This window comes from Lissotriton vulgaris, unplaced genomic scaffold (genome assembly GCF_964263255.1).
Source record: "Lissotriton vulgaris unplaced genomic scaffold, aLisVul1.2 SCAFFOLD_1288, whole genome shotgun sequence".
In the NCBI taxonomy this organism is placed as follows: Eukaryota; Metazoa; Chordata; class Amphibia; order Caudata; family Salamandridae; genus Lissotriton; species Lissotriton vulgaris.
In genome coordinates, this window is record NW_028245563.1 from 86,802 (window position 1) to 103,158 (window position 16,357).

General features: G+C 45.0%; 1 protein-coding gene across 5 annotated transcripts in view; it reads left to right on the plus strand.

The window, feature by feature from the left end:
* SYNGAP1 (synaptic Ras GTPase activating protein 1) overlaps window positions 1–16,357 on the plus strand; it is a 313,184-nt gene that overhangs the window by 86,795 nt on the left and 210,032 nt on the right. For 4 of the 5 annotated variants that reach the window (XM_086949107.1, XM_086949109.1, XM_086949105.1 and 1 more), the window contains exons 2-5: window positions 7,460–7,604; window positions 8,759–8,903; window positions 14,251–14,487; window positions 16,042–16,246. In XM_086949107.1, coding sequence (XP_086805233.1) covers window positions 7,460–7,604; window positions 8,759–8,903; window positions 14,251–14,487; window positions 16,042–16,246 — 732 coding nt within the window. The remainder of the gene's footprint in view (window positions 1–7,459; window positions 7,605–8,758; window positions 8,904–14,250; window positions 14,488–16,041; window positions 16,247–16,357) is intronic. The other variant, XM_086949106.1, reaches the window with a different exon arrangement.

Below are 16,357 nucleotides of genomic sequence, written 5' to 3' on the forward strand. Positions count from 1 at the left end.
GGAAGGTCAGGAAAGGTGAAAGTTTGTTCATGGGTCCTTTTAAAGTTACTGAGATTTTAAAAAATTCAGTGAGATTATCAGACAATAAAGTTTGGAATCCCAGTAGGATTGCTATTCTTAAGGCTGATAAGGATGTTTACTGTAAGGGATCTACTTTGAACCATTCTGATTATTCGTATTTGGATGAGGATTTGAGTGGAGAAATTTGTAATGATATTGATGCAACACCCAGTTGTTCCAGTGAGGAAAATAATATCACTCAGAATGTGGATGTCCAATCTCAATCTCAATCTCAACCTATCTGTAGCAATAATGTTTGTTTGCCTAAAAGAACTACAAGCAAACCAAAATGGTTGTCAGATTTTGTTACTTATGTGAAAGAAAAATTTGAAGTTTAGTTTGTTTTTTTTTCTCCTTATTATTGTTTTTTTTGTTTCATTTTATAAGGGAGGAAGGTGTGTTGTGTATTTATGATATCTTGCATGCGCTCTTTCTCGTGTAATATCTCGCGCATGTATTATCTCGTGCATTTATTATCTTTTGAATGTATGTGTCTCACTACACGGCACGATATGTTATAGTGCCGTTCTATACTGTACAGTTACTGTTAGGGCAGTTGCTGTTGACTGTCCGGAGCCTTCAGATGTGTTGCTGGGAGTGCTTCTTTATCCACGATTAAACTTCTTCATTTACCATCCAATTTCGTGATTATTGACCCAACACAGACTTTATATTTAAATAATTAGCAAGCACTCAAGCAGAGCCGACACATTATTTTACTATTCATTAGATGTAATGTAACCTGCTATATTGCTTAAAATAGAAATATATTCATATCTGCAGCCGAAAAAATAACTGTGACACTTGTCTGATGCCTTTCAGTAGGCTCCCTTTTTCAACTGCAGAACGATTATGTTAAGCATTTTATTATGTTTAGCCATCAATAAGATAACTGCGTTTATTATTAATTAAATAATTCAAAATGTCTTTAGAGTTATTGCTATGTGGTCTCCATTTAAAATAGCATCTTCATTCATGCATCATCTAAACCTCTGCTGGTAAGGAAGGCAGGATACTATAATGATATTTTAAATTGAGGCCAAGTTTCTGCTCCACACCCCCACTTGAGCAGAGGCAGACCAAATATTCTAGCAAGCAAACACCACACTGGCGAGCTCGTGCACACAAGTAAAGTAGGTATTTCTGCTGGGATTAAAGTGTGGATTCCAAAACAGAATTTACAAATGTCGCGTAGATGCCTGGGAAATGTTTGTTGTTTGTGGGATTCCTGCAGAGCTGTGTGCGCCAGCAGAGTCTCAGGAATTTCAGGATTGATATTAGAGTTTTTCTTATTTGCCATATATGTTTGATTTTCACTTTTTGGATGCTGTTGGTGCAAGCAGTCTACTGCATTAGTGGCTGCCCCTCCTATTAAATTAACAATATTGAGAACTTGTTGCATCCCTAGAGAGACCAAAGCAGATGACTGCAGGCTTGGAAGTCTGCAAGAAGTGAACACTTAAGGCCTGGTTTAGATCTTGTTGGACAGGTTACTCCATCAAAATAATGAGTGATATCCTGCCTGCCGACACATTAATCCCATTGGATATAATGGAGTTGATGTTTCTGTGGACGGGATATCCGTCACTGTTGTTACAGAGTAACCCATCCACCAAGATTTAAATCAGGCCTAAATGTCTTCTAGATTCAAAGTTTGACAGGTGCTCATCCAAAAACCGATTACTGTCGATTTACAAAAAGAAACACTAATTCTAGTTCTGTTGTGGTTTTCCGACTTTCTTGTGTAGCAGTGACATTGGTTTTTAGTTCCTCCCAATTGTGACAGATATAGTGGAGATTAAAAAAGTTGTGTGGAGTATTGAAGTACTGGGTTTTTAAGAACCCAGCGGTGCCAGGGGACACACCCAAAGACTTTCGGTTCTCCTGTCTCAGACTACAGAAACGCAGAGTCTTCTTGGTGACTTCAAAGATCAAATTTATTGGCTGCGGCCAGTAACAGGTATCCTAGAAGTACAACACGGTGTATATTCTCAGGAGACTGCTCAAACTTACAAAGCCAGCCTTCTCTTTTTATACAAAATATTATGCTTTAGGCAAACATTCCTTATTTTACAGTTGACCATTCACATATTTTCACTACAAAGAAAAAGCAGATTAATGATGACAAGCCCATATTTCAGTTTGTCCAGCCCACAATCAATTACCCGGTAAGGCCCAGTATTTTCATCAGATATCGACGGACCCCCAATAAAAACGGGCACCACCTCCTCGTAAAGCAAGTCATGAAGAAAGAAACAGGGACAGGTGTGTGTAAGATTAGGCATGGTTTGTGTGCGATGAAAGGTTTATGATATGTTGTGCCGTGATACTAATCTCATTCGGCCACTGGGAAAGGAACTGGCCGAACAGGTTTGGCTTCAGGCAGTGAAGTCAGATTGCCCAGGTCACAGAGGAGTCAGCAAAGGTGTATGTGTCCTTCAGACTAGAAAATGGCCTTAGTCATTGGCCTATGTGAGGGCAATAACAAAATGGCTGCCGTTCACAAAATGGAACCTGAGGGTTCAGAACGGAAACTCTGATTTCAGGGTGATTTCGTCACCCAAATATGATGAAAATGCTTGTGCATAGTATTCTAACCATTCTCGGTCTGCTGATACCAAAATCGTCATGATGCGACGATGTTTATAACACGGGTCCAGAATTTTCAGTACCACAGTATGCACTCCTTGCTTTCACTTTGTAGACCAAAAAATCTAACTTTTTAATGATCAGTGTGCTGCGCCTGATGGGGTGTACCTACCACACCATGTCAAACAAAGAAAAGGGGTGGCCAGTAGCCAACTAGCCTACTGGTCACAGGTGCGCACAACTTAAATTGATATACAATCCATCCTATTTGAATACATGGATTCAGTCCTCTTAAATCAAACAAACATTTAATGTTATTAGAACATGGAGTTTAAATCAAGAAAATTCCTTGTTTTCTCAACAAAACATAGCAATACAGTACCGTTGTTACAATAACTTTTCAAAAAAATTAACAATACTATAACAACATCATTTCAACAAAACTTAATTCAAAGATGTAAGCCCAATGCATTTCGGGACTGCTGTGCTGTCCCTTCTTCAGGAGCGTCTTGAATATACAAAACGTTGTCCTTTACAATATAAGAAGTTAAACTGGCCCATTGCGCTAGCACGTGCTGTGAATAGCGGAACAATGCAAATGAATTAATAAGAATCCACATATGACTGTGTTCATTGACTGACATCTTTCCACACTGCTATGTCTCGCTTAATAATCAGGAAACCTCGTCCCGCAATCACCGACAAACAACAACCTCCATAAGAGAACACCGAACACCAGCGACCAGCAACCTCCGTAAGAGAACACGGCAAGGAGGTTGCAGGTCGCCCGTGATTGCGGGACGAGGTTTCCTGATTATTAAGCGAAACATCGCTTGCAGGGATTCGTTACCTTTTGTAAACAGAGAATACTAGCAATATCTCTTCAAACCAACTTGGAGCGAGCCATTATATAACTATTACAAGAAATACAGGTCTTTTTCAGCCTGGGCAGTGCATGTGCTGATCTGCAAGGCATGCTGTATTGAGGTTTCGAATAGAAGCCCCGCCCATTTTATACCCATCTTTTCAATTGGGTCCTCTTACTGTCCTTTCGAAATTGTTGCTTTTCATCGATAAATAGGCTTAGTAGTCCCTCCTTGGTACTGCCTTCTCTGCATTTGTAACCTCCCATAAGGACTGGACTTTTTACTTATGTTGTCACATGGTCTGTTTTATCTACTCTGTGAGCATTATTTTCTTTAATGATCTTCAACTATTCCACCAATGACGTGCTTTCCTGTAAGGCAGCATGTCGCCCGCTTTTATATGTTTTTTAGTAATGGCTGCGGGCCCGCTTCAACTATAGCGGCCTCCCTTATTTATTTAATTTGCAGCACGGTCCGTTTAAACTATAGCAGCTGCGCTTATTATTTATTTATTTTTCAGCGTGGCACGCTGTAACTATAGTCGAGCACTTTTTTATTTAATTTTCCAGTGCAGTCGCTTTAACTTTAGTGGCAGCACTACAGAACCTTTGTTTATTTATTTTTGGGTGAAAGCACCCCATACGCTGCTCACTGAACCTGAATACAGCAAGCATTGTCTAAAGAAAGAGGCGCGGCCACCATTAAAGTGGTCTTGCATTTGCAAGAGTTTGAGCTATTGACATTATAAATAGCAATTCCTTTTATATGTGTGTTGGTTTTAAAAACACATAAATAAAAGGCATTATCATTTACAATGCCAATAGCTTTAACTCTCGCAAATGCAAGACATATTGCATTGAAAATGCTTGTTTGTTCTCTGGTAGCTCTAGCTTTATTTGTTGCTGGATGTACCCTGGTTCCAGTCCATGGGACTAAGACAGGGTTGCAAGGTCTCAATCAGCAGTCCTTAGTGATTCTGTTTAAGCTACACTTAATTGCTGCAGTCCATTACAGGGATTATTAAGTGACAAACACCTTTTTTGACTGTCAGAGGCTGTGAATCTGTGTTTGTGTGGCCTAGAGTAGCTTTACATTGGAATCTCTGAGGTTTAAATTGAGTTGCAAATTCTTTTAGTACTCTTTATTCTGGATGTGCTGAGGTTGGGGACACAGCAATGTGAGTTTGTCTCTGCTGTTGGGAAGAGGCTGAGAGTTCTTTATAAAAAACCTTCTTCGCCTCAACTCTATTTACACATCACTTTCTCTCTCTGATGTTTTTTGCTGTTGTAAAGTGCTATAAAAGTGTCCTGTGTAAATATCGCTGATGCTACTTGAGGAATGCTCATAGTAAGTTACCCCAGTTTAAGGTTTTTCTCTATTTTTTAGGCTTTTAATCAATCAGGTTGTACTTGTAGAGCACAGTTTGTCACCTGAGAGGGTACCCAGGTGCTTACTGCTGGTCTCAGTCGAAAAAACAGGTTGTGAGCCCCTTTCTCAGACGGGTCAGTGAGGGTGCGGAGGTGGAGGGGGAGGGAATTGCAGGCTTTGATGGTGAGATGGGAGAAGGTGCTTCCTTCGGAGTGGCAGTGGCGTATGCGAGGTATCTGTGTGAGGGCGAGGTGTACAGAGCAGAGGTTCCTGGAAAGTTGGTGGAAGTGCAGGTGGTGGTTCATGTACGTGGGTCGTAGGTCATGGAGGGCTTTGTATGCGTGGGTCAGGACCTTGTAATGGCATCTCTGCAGGACCTGGAGCCATTGGAGGGGCTTCGGGTGCTGGCTGATGTGGGGTCTGTTGTGTATTTTGAGGATCAGTCTGATGGCTGTGTTCTGGATCGTCTGTAGTGTTTTCATAAGCTTCGTGGTGGTGACTGCATAGAGGGCATTGCCGTAATCCAGTTAGCTGGTGATGAGGGCGTGTGTCACCGTCTACATCGTGCAGAGTCACTTGAAGATTTTGCGGAGCGTGTGGAAGCAGGCTGAAGAGACAGGATTGACCTGACATTTCATGGAGAGTTCGCTGTCGAGGATCATGCCAAGGTTGCGGGCTGGTCATTAGGTGTGGATTGGGTCAGAGTTCCGACAGCAACCAGGAGTTGTTCCAGAGGGGCGGTGTGTTTGCTGAAGATCAGCACCTCCGTTTTGTCTGTGTTAAGCTTCAGGCAATTGTCCTTCATACATTCTTCATACAGTTGTGGGAGTTGGTCCTCATCGAGGTGGGGCCGGCTGGGAGCGAGTGGCTGAGTGTTGTCGGCAAAGGAGATGCAAAGGAGATGATGTTGATGTTGTACGATCTGAAGATGTGTGCAAGCAGTGTCATGTAGATGCTGAAGAGTGTTGGGCTGAGGGATGAGCCTTGTGGGATGCCACAGATGGTTTTAATGTGAAGAGAAGGAGGCAGATTATCTGGGTGCATTCTGTGAAAAAGGATGCCATCCATCTGAGAAAATTGTCTATGATACCAAATTAATGTAGGCGATCGAGGAGTGTGTGGTGGGAGACAGTGTCTAGGCAGCAAAGGTGTTCGGTAAGTTGGAAATTTATGGCCTTCTCCAGGTCTTTATCGGAGAATGGGAGCAGTGAGATGGGCTAGTAGTTATGGACCTCAGTGGGGTCTGCAGAGGGTTCTGAGCTCTACGTGTTTCCAGGCATTGAGAAAGGTGGATGTGATTATCAAGGCGTTGAAGATGGTGGTGAGTTGGCAGCTGATCTCATCAATTCCAAGGTTGAAGAGTCGTGAGGGCAGGGGTCAGTGGGTGCCCTGGAGTGGATGCAGATCATAAGAGTGACTGTGTTGGTGTGATGAGTTGTTCCCAAGTGGTGAGTGGCTGGTCGGTGTTTGTGATCGATGGGAGGCTGAGGAGGTCTGAGGGTTTGGGGATTGAAGTTTTTGAAGATGGTTGCTATCTTGTTGTGGTAGGGGTCAGCGAGGGCGGAGCAGAGTTTTGTAAGGAGGGGTTTAGGTTTGCTGTGGCTGACGGGTAGGTGAACTCTCTTATGATGGTAAAAAGTTCCTTGGCTTGGTTGGTGCTGGTCTCGATCTGGTGGGTGAGGGCCTCTTTTTTTGTGGCAGTGTTAGTTGTTGAGGGCTGATATGAATGTGTGGTTCCTGCTGGAGCGTCATCTTCTTTCTAGTTGTTTGCACCTGTGTTTTGACATGCGGAGTTCCGAGATATGCCAGATGGCTTGTTTGGAGGGTCTGTGTGTTTTGGCAGGTTTGGTTGGAGCGACTTGGTCGGCAGCGCAGGTGAACCAGTCATTCATGTTCTGTACTACCTGATCCAAGTTGGTGGTGGCATTGGGCTGTGTGGTGCTGAACGCGTTGCTGTATTGTTGCTGAATGACCTCGGACCAGCTGCGGAAGAGGGATCTCTCGTGGTTGGGGGTGGTGCAGGCGGATCCGGCTAGGGTGAAGTGTACAATGGAGTTGTTCGACCCGGTAAATTTCAAGGTGTGACTGTATCTGATTCTGTTGCTGGATGTGAAGATAGGGTCCAGCATGTGTACTGTTTTGTGCGTGGGGTCTGTGACCAGTTGCTTGAGGCCGATGTTCTCCAATCTTTCCAGGAGGTCGGTGGAGTTGGTGTCGGTGGAGTTGCCCAGGTGGAAGTTCAGGTTTCCCCTCAGTGACTCCCGTTGGAATCCGACCAATCACTGCTGAATGTACAAATTCAGCAGCAAGTTCTGATACAACTTTCCCTGAAAGTTAAGCCTTTTTCTCATGTTTCTCCCCTTTGAAAAATCCTGTCCGACAGCGATTGCGATAGTTCTGTGTCCCTTGGTATTGCTACTCATGGGTCACTCGTAAGTTTGAGTCTCACTGACTCAGCCTCGCTGTGATAGTTTGCTCCACCATGGAATTGCTCTGTTAGTGTTGGCACAGGCTGTGCCACATTTCTAATGGATCCGGTTGACTCTGACTCTGACTCACACTCTTTCCTTTGCCAGGATTTTCTGTCCGACATGGCCATGACAGAAGTGGACAGGTTCATGGACAGAGAGCACCTCATATTTCGCGAGAACACACTCGCTACAAAAGCCATAGAGGAATACCTGAAGCTGATTGGACAGAAATACCTCAAGGACGCCATTGGTAAGTTTTTGCCCTTAGACATCTGAGAACATCCAGATTAAACTGTTGTTGTAGAGTGTGAGGTGTGTAGGTATGTTAAGGTAACAATATGTCAACCCTGGGGACAATTGATGAGGCAGTCTCAGAGTATTATATGTGCTTTATGTTGGAACCATCTCGGGCTGTGGAATGGCAAGCTTATCTCCGCTTACAACACACGTCAGCCATCTCTTAGTGCAAGGTGTGCGGGTCTGTTAAGTCTATCTGAGAAACTTTGGGGGGCTGTCTCACAGTGTCAGGTACATGTTTGTAGTAGGGTGAGTCTGGGGCAGTGATGGAATGGACTCGAGTAGAGAGTATACACATATGTGCACAGACACACAGCCCTTCTCTACCAGATAGGGGTAAAAGTATAAAACACATGCAAGATCCTTAAATGAAGGTAAATACAAGAGCACAAATACAGACTAGTTCACATGTGTGAATGGGAGCTGTTGCATACTTAAACCTATGATAATTGGGGAAGACAGAAAAGGGGAATGGCACACACCTCTCCCAGTTAGCATGTTGTTTCTTGGACGGAGCTAGCTGGTCCAGTATTCTCTGGACATACATTGGTCCCTGAGTTACTTGTCTGCTTCTTTTAGCCGTTGCCTCTCTACTTCTTTTTTGGTATAAAAAGTGAACCATCAGACACCAGTAAAATACAACAAGAGACAATTAAAAGTCCACATATAACCAATACATATTGTTTGAGAAGGAGCCTACGCCCAAAGGAATGCAGACTAAACTACCATTTGGGCAAGAAAAAATATCCAGTTTTTATCTTTACAAAGAAGCAAACCTTAGGTTTGGAGTCAACAGAAATTCCAGCATGGGATCAGCTGCTCACACACGCAAATACATCTCTAGGCATCGGTGCAGGTGATGTCACAAATAGACAACATTTGGGTATAAAATGCCTGGATACCACCCTCCAGCATTACACTCTTCCAATCAGTGGGCTTCTTTTCCTTTCACCAGCTGTAACTCAGTGAGATGGAGAACTTCTAGTTTTTCACAAAAGGGGCAAATGGTCTGGAAGGCATCCATCCCTTAATGGTTTGAGTGCCCTACCTCATGTAAAGTATGTCTCTGTTCCTCTCTTTCGCTCTCCTTCTCCTTCCCATTCTGAGGCGAGTTCATCCGAGCCCTGTATGAGTCGGAGGAGAACTGTGAAGTGGACCCCATGCGCTGCTCGTCCTCCACGCTGGGAGACCACCAGGCCAACCTCAGGATGTGCTGCGAGCTGGCACTCTGCAAGATTGTCAACTCTCATTGGTGAGTATAACAAATAGTGCCAAGTGAGCTACCTTCTCAGTGGAATTTGTTAGCTGTACATGTCTCTGTCCAGGGTTGCCCTCCCTCTTGAAGTAGGGAAAAGGGAGTTTGCCAAGAGACCACCTACCCCAAGGTATTCTTATTTTTTGGGGGGGGGGGGGGGGGGGGTGGAACAACACATTATGGGCAGGAGCATCCAGTGGGTGACACCAAGTGTCATCCTCAAGAGTCTGTTTGGTTGGATGCCAGTAGCAGGACCATGAGTCACCACCCAAAGGTTAGCTCTTCCCTTTGGAGTCATCACCAGCAAACCATTGTCTCTAAAGTCATTGAAGGTGGGGTGTGCATGATGAGGGAGAGAAGTATGTGTTCCAGGAGTCCACCCCAAAGGACACCTCTCTTACCCTTTCCAAGACCCTACAGATTACTTTGGAATCAATTTAACAATGCAGTGACCGGTCTTTCCATGGCACAGTTGCCAGTTAGTGTTGAAGGCGCACTGCTGTATGACACAGTAAGGATAGTACATTTCACATGCATAGAAGTCGCTACTCTTTCATATGTCTGTTGCAATTTGCGGAAATTCTTGTTCAGCATGTTTGGTGAATTGGTTTCTGCGAGGAATCCATAGTTTACCTGTTGTACCCTGGCAAAAACAGAAACACTTACCTCAGAGAAATTCCCCAAACATCTTGTATTATCAGAATATGGTGGACAAAATGTTGTGATACAAAAATATTGAGACCAAAATAAAGAGGGTAAGTGAATACAGGTAGGTGTATGTTTACTATAGCTAATGACATGTATACGCAGCTTGATGAAGTGCACATTTCCATTGTAAACCGGTTTTGGATTTAAGAACATTAAATCTAAACTGACCTTCACAGTATTTTGGTTCTCGATATTCAGACCAACATTTTTTTGCATTAAGATATCTCTGGCCTCAATGTTCTGACGTTCAAGCCAAACAGCAGCAGTTAAGAAATAAAGAGCCTAAGTGTTCCAGACCAAGTCAGTTAATAAAACTATGATTTCATTATCAAAATGTCACAAATTTATGAAAATCCTATACAGAGATCAAAATTTATAAATATAAAATGTCCTTTGGGAAACTATTAAATGTAGCCTGATGGGAAATGTGAAAAAATGTCAGTGTCTTCCCTGCAGTTGGCTGGACTCAGGAGCCCTCTGTGGCTGTGGCACAAAATCAAAAACATTGCGCCAAGAAGCCTGGGAGTTGCAAATGGACAGGAGTTTGCATGCCAGCTATTCGCACATGGCACACACATCTTTTCTTGTTCCTACTTTCTTGCTCCTCCGTCACATTGGTGCATCAGGTGGTCCTAGATCCATGACGTCATTGGGAGGCCCTATATTCCCTCATATTGAACATATCCAAGCAGGAGGTCTTCTGGTTTCCTTCTTCATCCTTCTTCCTTCTCTCTTAACACCTCAATCTACTTACCTCTTCACACTAGGAATAACGCTTCCTCCACTAGAAACCCTGGCTTTCTCCTTAGCCCGTCCATGCGCTGTAATCATTGAGATGATGGACGGAGCGCTGAAACTTTTCAGACACTTGCCCTCAGTCACAGATCTGGGTTGAATCCATCGTCATTCTTTAGCTCACTTCACCTCCTCAGTTCAGACTCAGCCATATGCAAATCAATCTTGACCCTGTGCCTCTTGGAACAGTCCAGCCTGAACTGCCAAGCCATGTCTTCCCTGGACCGGAAACAAGCATCCTGAGACCGGGTTCTGGGTAACACCCTTCATCAGCCAGGCTAGCTTGAATCCAGTGGCAAAGTGAGCAAGGGACCCACGTCTGGGCATACCCTCCCAACGTAGGGCGAACAAAGCGATACCAAAGGGGATGATGGACGGAGCGTTTGAGCAAATCACTCACTCATCCCCAGTTAACTGATCTGGGTTTAATCCACCACCATTCTTTAGCTCACTCCACCACCCCAGTTCAGACATGGCCATATGCAAATCAGTCTGACCCTGTGCCTCATGCGAACAGTCCAGCCCGAACTCCCAAGCCATGTCTTCCCTGGACCAGAAACAAGCATGCTGGGACCGGTTTCAGGTTCATAACCCTCATCAGCCAGGTTATCTTGAATCCAGTGGCAAAGTGAGCAAGGGACCCACGTCTGGGCATACCCTGCGAACGTAGGACGAACAAAGAGATACCAAAGGGGATGATGGACGGAGCATTTGAGAAACTCAAACACTCACCCCCAGTCAACTGATCTGGGTTTAATCCATCACCATTCTTTAGCTCACTCCACCACCCCAGTTCAGGCACGGCTATATGCAAATCAGTCTTGACCCTGTGCCTCATGGAACAGTCCAGCCCAAACTGCTAAGCCATGTCTTCCCTTGACCGGAAACAAGCATCCTGGGACCCGTTTCTAGGTAACGCCCTTCATCAGCCAGGCTAGCTTGAATCCAGTGGCAAAGTGAGCAAGGGACCCTCGTCATAGCAGCAGTCACAGCAGACATTGCGGCAAGTTCTGTAAATAGAAGCAAGATCCACCCAAATGTCCTATTCCCTATGGCCAACTACTGATGAGCTTCCTAGCACTCAGTAATGTAGAGTTCTGAAACAACTGACTTATTCTTTCTCCCCACTGGGCAAAGTGGTAAACTTCATCAGGACTACCCCTGTTGTTCTTACTTTGCACTAGGCTGACTGGCTCTGTACCAAGACGAGTGCCCTCTAAAAGTTCCTGAAACTTGGTTATAAAGCTGTTAGCAACATACCCCCAGGCTACCTCTCCGATATCTTAACCGATACACTCCAACCTGGGACCCCAGATCTGCAGCTCATCGCGTTCTCAGTCAAACTGCACTGTGCGGCTCCAGTTTCACAATCTTCGACCAGCTAGCAACCCTCCACTTCCAGCTGCCATTAGAGCCAGACCCTTTCTAAAGGCATTGAACACACCCCCAAAAAATCTTCTGATACTTAAATCTATTCTAACGCATATGGCTTTAATATATTTGTCTAAAGCAAAGGAAAAAAACAATATAATATTTTTTTAAGTTAAGATTACAACAAATGGAAATGAAGATTTAAAAAAGTAAGCTCTAAAAGGCTGGAAACTGTTCAGAGTTAAGCTTTCCAATATTTAGTCCCTCAATAGGATATTGTAAATCTTGTATTACAGCTGTTCTTAACCTGTAGTCCGCAACACCTACTCAGTTGGTCAGTCACTATTTAGAAAATTAAATATGATTAGCAAATTAATAAAACAGATATGCAAAAAAAAGAAAAAAAATTAAATTAAATGTTCTAAAACGCTTTATCAATGGGAAGGACTTTGAAATTGGAGGCTGGAAATTAATTTGGGACCTTTTTTTTCATTAGAGAGAGCAGCGCAAGTACAGCAAACAGAATCTAGTGTGGACGATTGGTGCCCTCAATTGGAGCAGCGCTGGCATGTGCAGGCAAAATGGAGCATGCATTAACAGCACAAAAGACAGAGTGATGTGCAAGAGTCTAGCATACCACTTTGTCTTTAAAAAAATAAAAATAAATTCGAAAACCTTCACATTCAATTGTAGTTTTGACTACATTTTTGTTTGTGGGCTAACAAAAATATTCCATAATTTGTGTATTTGTTTGATGTGTATGTATATTTGTGTAATGTTTTGAGGTTCAAATCCCAGAAATTACTTAGGCGGGGTACCAGGAATGATTGAGTGGTCATCCAGAGAGGTCAAAGGGTTAAGAGCCACTGTTGTACTACGTTTAAGACAGCACTTGGCATATCCGCAGGGATGCTACGGAAGAGCCCTAGGTGTCTGGGCCGCTGTACTACGCGTAAGACAGTGCTTGGCATATCAGCAGGGGATGCTATGGCAGAGCTCTAGGTGTCTGGACCGCTGTACTACGTTTAAGACAGCACTTGGAATATCCGCAGGGGATGCTACGGAAGAGCCCTAGGGGTCTGGGCCGCTGTACTACGTGTAAGACAGTGCTTGGCGTATCAGCAGGGGATGCTATGGCAGAGCCCTAGGTGTCTGGGCAGCTGTACTACGTGTAAGACAGTGCTTGGCGTATCAGCAGGGGATGCTATGGCAGAGCCCTAGGTGTCTGGACCGCTGTACTACGTTTAGGACAGCACTTGGCGTATCTGCAGGGGATGCTACGGAAGAGGCCTAGGGGTCTGGGCCGCTGTACTACATGTAAGACAGTGCTTGGCGTATCAGCAGGGGATGCTATGGCAGAGCCCTAGGTGTCTGGGCAGCTGGACTACGTGTAAGACAGTGCTTGGCGTATCAGCAGGGGATGCTATGGCAGAGCCCTAGGTGTCTGGGCAGCTGTACTACGTGTAAGACAGTGCTTGGCGTATCAGCAGGGGATGCTATGGCAGAGCCCTAGGTGTCTGGACCGCTGTACTACGTTTAAGACAGCACTTGGCGTATCCGCAGGGGATGCTATGGCAGAGCCCTAGGTGTCTGGGCCGCTGTACTACGTGTAAGACAGTGCTTGGCGTATCAGCAGGGGATGCTATGGCAGAGCCCTAGGTGTCTGGGCCGCTGTACCACGTGTAAGACAGTGCTTGGCGTATCCGCAGGGGATGCTATGGCAGAGCCCTAGGTGTCTGGGCCGCTGTACTACGTGTAAGACAGTGCTTGGCGTATCAGCAGGGGATGCTATGGCAGAGCCCTAGGTGTCTGGGCCGCTGTACTACGTGTAAGACAGTGCTTGGCGTATCAGCAGGGGATGCTATGGCAGAGCCCTAGGTGTCTGGGCCGCTGTACTACGTGCAAGACAGTGCTTGGCGTATCAGCAGGGGTTGCTATGGCAGAGCCCTAGGTGTCTGGACCGCTGTACTATGTGTAAGAAAGCACTTGGCATATCCGCAGGGGATACTACGGAAGAGCCCTAGGTGTCTGGGCCGCTGCAGTAGTCGCATCAGTGGACACCCAGACCTAACACTGTGTATGACTTTGATGCGGTGCCTGGACTCCTTGTTGCAATGACACTCATGATTCCCCGTCATGATGAGTGTCATGGAGGTCTGATTCTCTTGACTTCCGGCTGGGATGATGAATGCCATAGTCTCCCCTGCTGTGTTGAGCATGTAGGGCTTCCAGCTAACTTGACTTCTGTTTGGGATGACAGTCATCTTTCCCCCAGCCTTCTGGACTGTCACAGGTTCATGTCCCCTTGCTGTCTTGTATGGTGTGAGGAAATCTATTCTTTCATGGTTTCGTGAGTGAAACAGCAGGTGGTGAGGTTTGTTCCTGGAGTAAGGTAACTGTGAGCCATTGTCACCCCCTCTTGTCTTGCACCCTTGGGGATCATGAAACTTTCTTTCTCTTCTCTGTGCAGTGTGTTCCCCAGGGAGCTCAAGGAGGTGTTTGCCTCCTGGCGGATGCGTTGCACTGAGCGGGGCAGGGAGGACATCGCCGACCGCCTCATCAGCTCCTCGCTCTTCCTGCGTTTCCTTTGTCCGGCCATCATGTCCCCCAGCCTCTTTGGCCTCATGCAAGAGTATCCAGACGAGCAGACGTCACGCACATTAACACTCATCGCAAAGGTCATCCAGAACCTGGCCAACTTTAACAGGTAAGCTATTTTGGGGTCAAGAATGTCTCCAGGTACCCTACTTGTCACCTCAAACTCTTATTGGTCCACAGTCGAGGAAAATAAAAAACTGCATTGATTTGTTTGTTCCAGTAGCATGGTACAGCTGGTACAGTGGGTGTTGGTAACACTAGCACTGGTGTGGTATGTGGAGTTTAGACTGTCTACATGTGAAGGACAGGGGGCATGGGATTCTTAAACTAACCTAGAAGAGACACTGGATGAAATTGCACCAAAAGACTTGCACACTCTAGAGGGTACAGAGCCATATGCACAAAAGGATTTAGTATTTCTAATGAAACAAATTGCAATTTCGGGCCCTTAAGAAATGCAAGATTGCCTTCCTAATGTACAAAGGCATATGTGTGATCTCAAAATGCAGTTTTTACTCTATAGAAATCGAATTTTCCGAGTGCCAAAATTGGACATCGTATATAGGGATTTCCTATTTGGGATTTCATAAGCACATGTACAAAGCATTTCCTACAGCAAATTGGGCATTTTGGAAATGCTATTACCATCGGACCCAATCGGATGGTAACCATGTGCAATTTTAAAAAAGCACGCCAAAAGGTTTTTTTAAGTGCCTTTGAGCGTGCACATGCCCAAAGGTCATTGGAGCACTTTACATGAGCACCACTTGCACTGGTTTGTCATTTAAGGGGACCATAGGGGAATAGGTACTAACTGTTTTGTCTTTTTTTAAACTGCGATTTCTTAATAGCGATTGCGACTCAATGATTTCTTAGGATTTGCTATTTAGGAAATGCAAATTGGAAATTTCTTACATATGGCCCATTATATCCTTAGTGCATCGAAGGTCACAGTAAGTGAATGAAGGCATTAGGTGTACTTGGTGAATGCGGCTTGAATAGGTGAACTGTCCCCACCTAAAGACGTTGATTCATGGACATGTTTGCTGTGTGTGAGGCAGAAAGGGGTTTACTGTTTGATAACAGAGGGTTTGGAGTATTGATACCCTCCTAATAAAGGCCAGAGATGTAGATAGTAAACAGTGCTCGAAAGGTTGAGCGTACATCATTGACATGTGGGTAGGTTAATTGGTTCAGTATGGTAAGGTTGGATGGATACATTTGATATATTCTGAAAGAGGGATCTGGATGAATATAGCCCACACATGTTTTTAACCAGATATTCGGAGTCCACAGATTGACATCGTGGAAGGAATCAGGGGCGTAATGCAGGCCACTGTCGGTCCAGCGATGCACGGGGGTTCCCAAACCTCCAGGAGGGCCGCATTCAACCCAGTGCCTTTGAATATCTGTGGGCGATTCGAGGTCCCTCCTGACAGTTTGCTGGGTGTTGGGCCACATTTTGTGTTAGTCTACTGGTAGAAATGAAGTGTTTTAAGTTGAGTTGTCTCCATATACCCTTTTTTTTGGTCCACCCTCTCTTTCAGATCTGTTTTTCCTAACTTCTTGTGTCTTTCGCCAGGACTAAACCTCTGCCCCAAAGGGGTGAGGAGGTGCCTGCTCTGCAGTATTCCTGCACTAATCTTGCTCCATGTTCTCTCAGTAGGTTTGGCAGTAAAGAAGAGTACATGTCCTTCATGAATGAATTCCTCGAGTTGGAGTGGGCGAGCATGCAGCAATTCCTCTACGAGATATCCAACCTGGACACCTCTACGAATAGCACCAGCTTTGAGGGCTATATTGACTTGGGTCGGGAACTGTCCACACTGCACGCTCTGCTCTGGGAGGTCATGCCGCAACTTAGCAAGGTAAATTGAGCAGAATGGGATCCGGGCGAGGGAGCACCTTAGACACAAAAAGTACCTTGGTCAACGGCCCTTAGTTCTATTCTAAGAGGTCTTCACAGGTAAGGCAGGCGA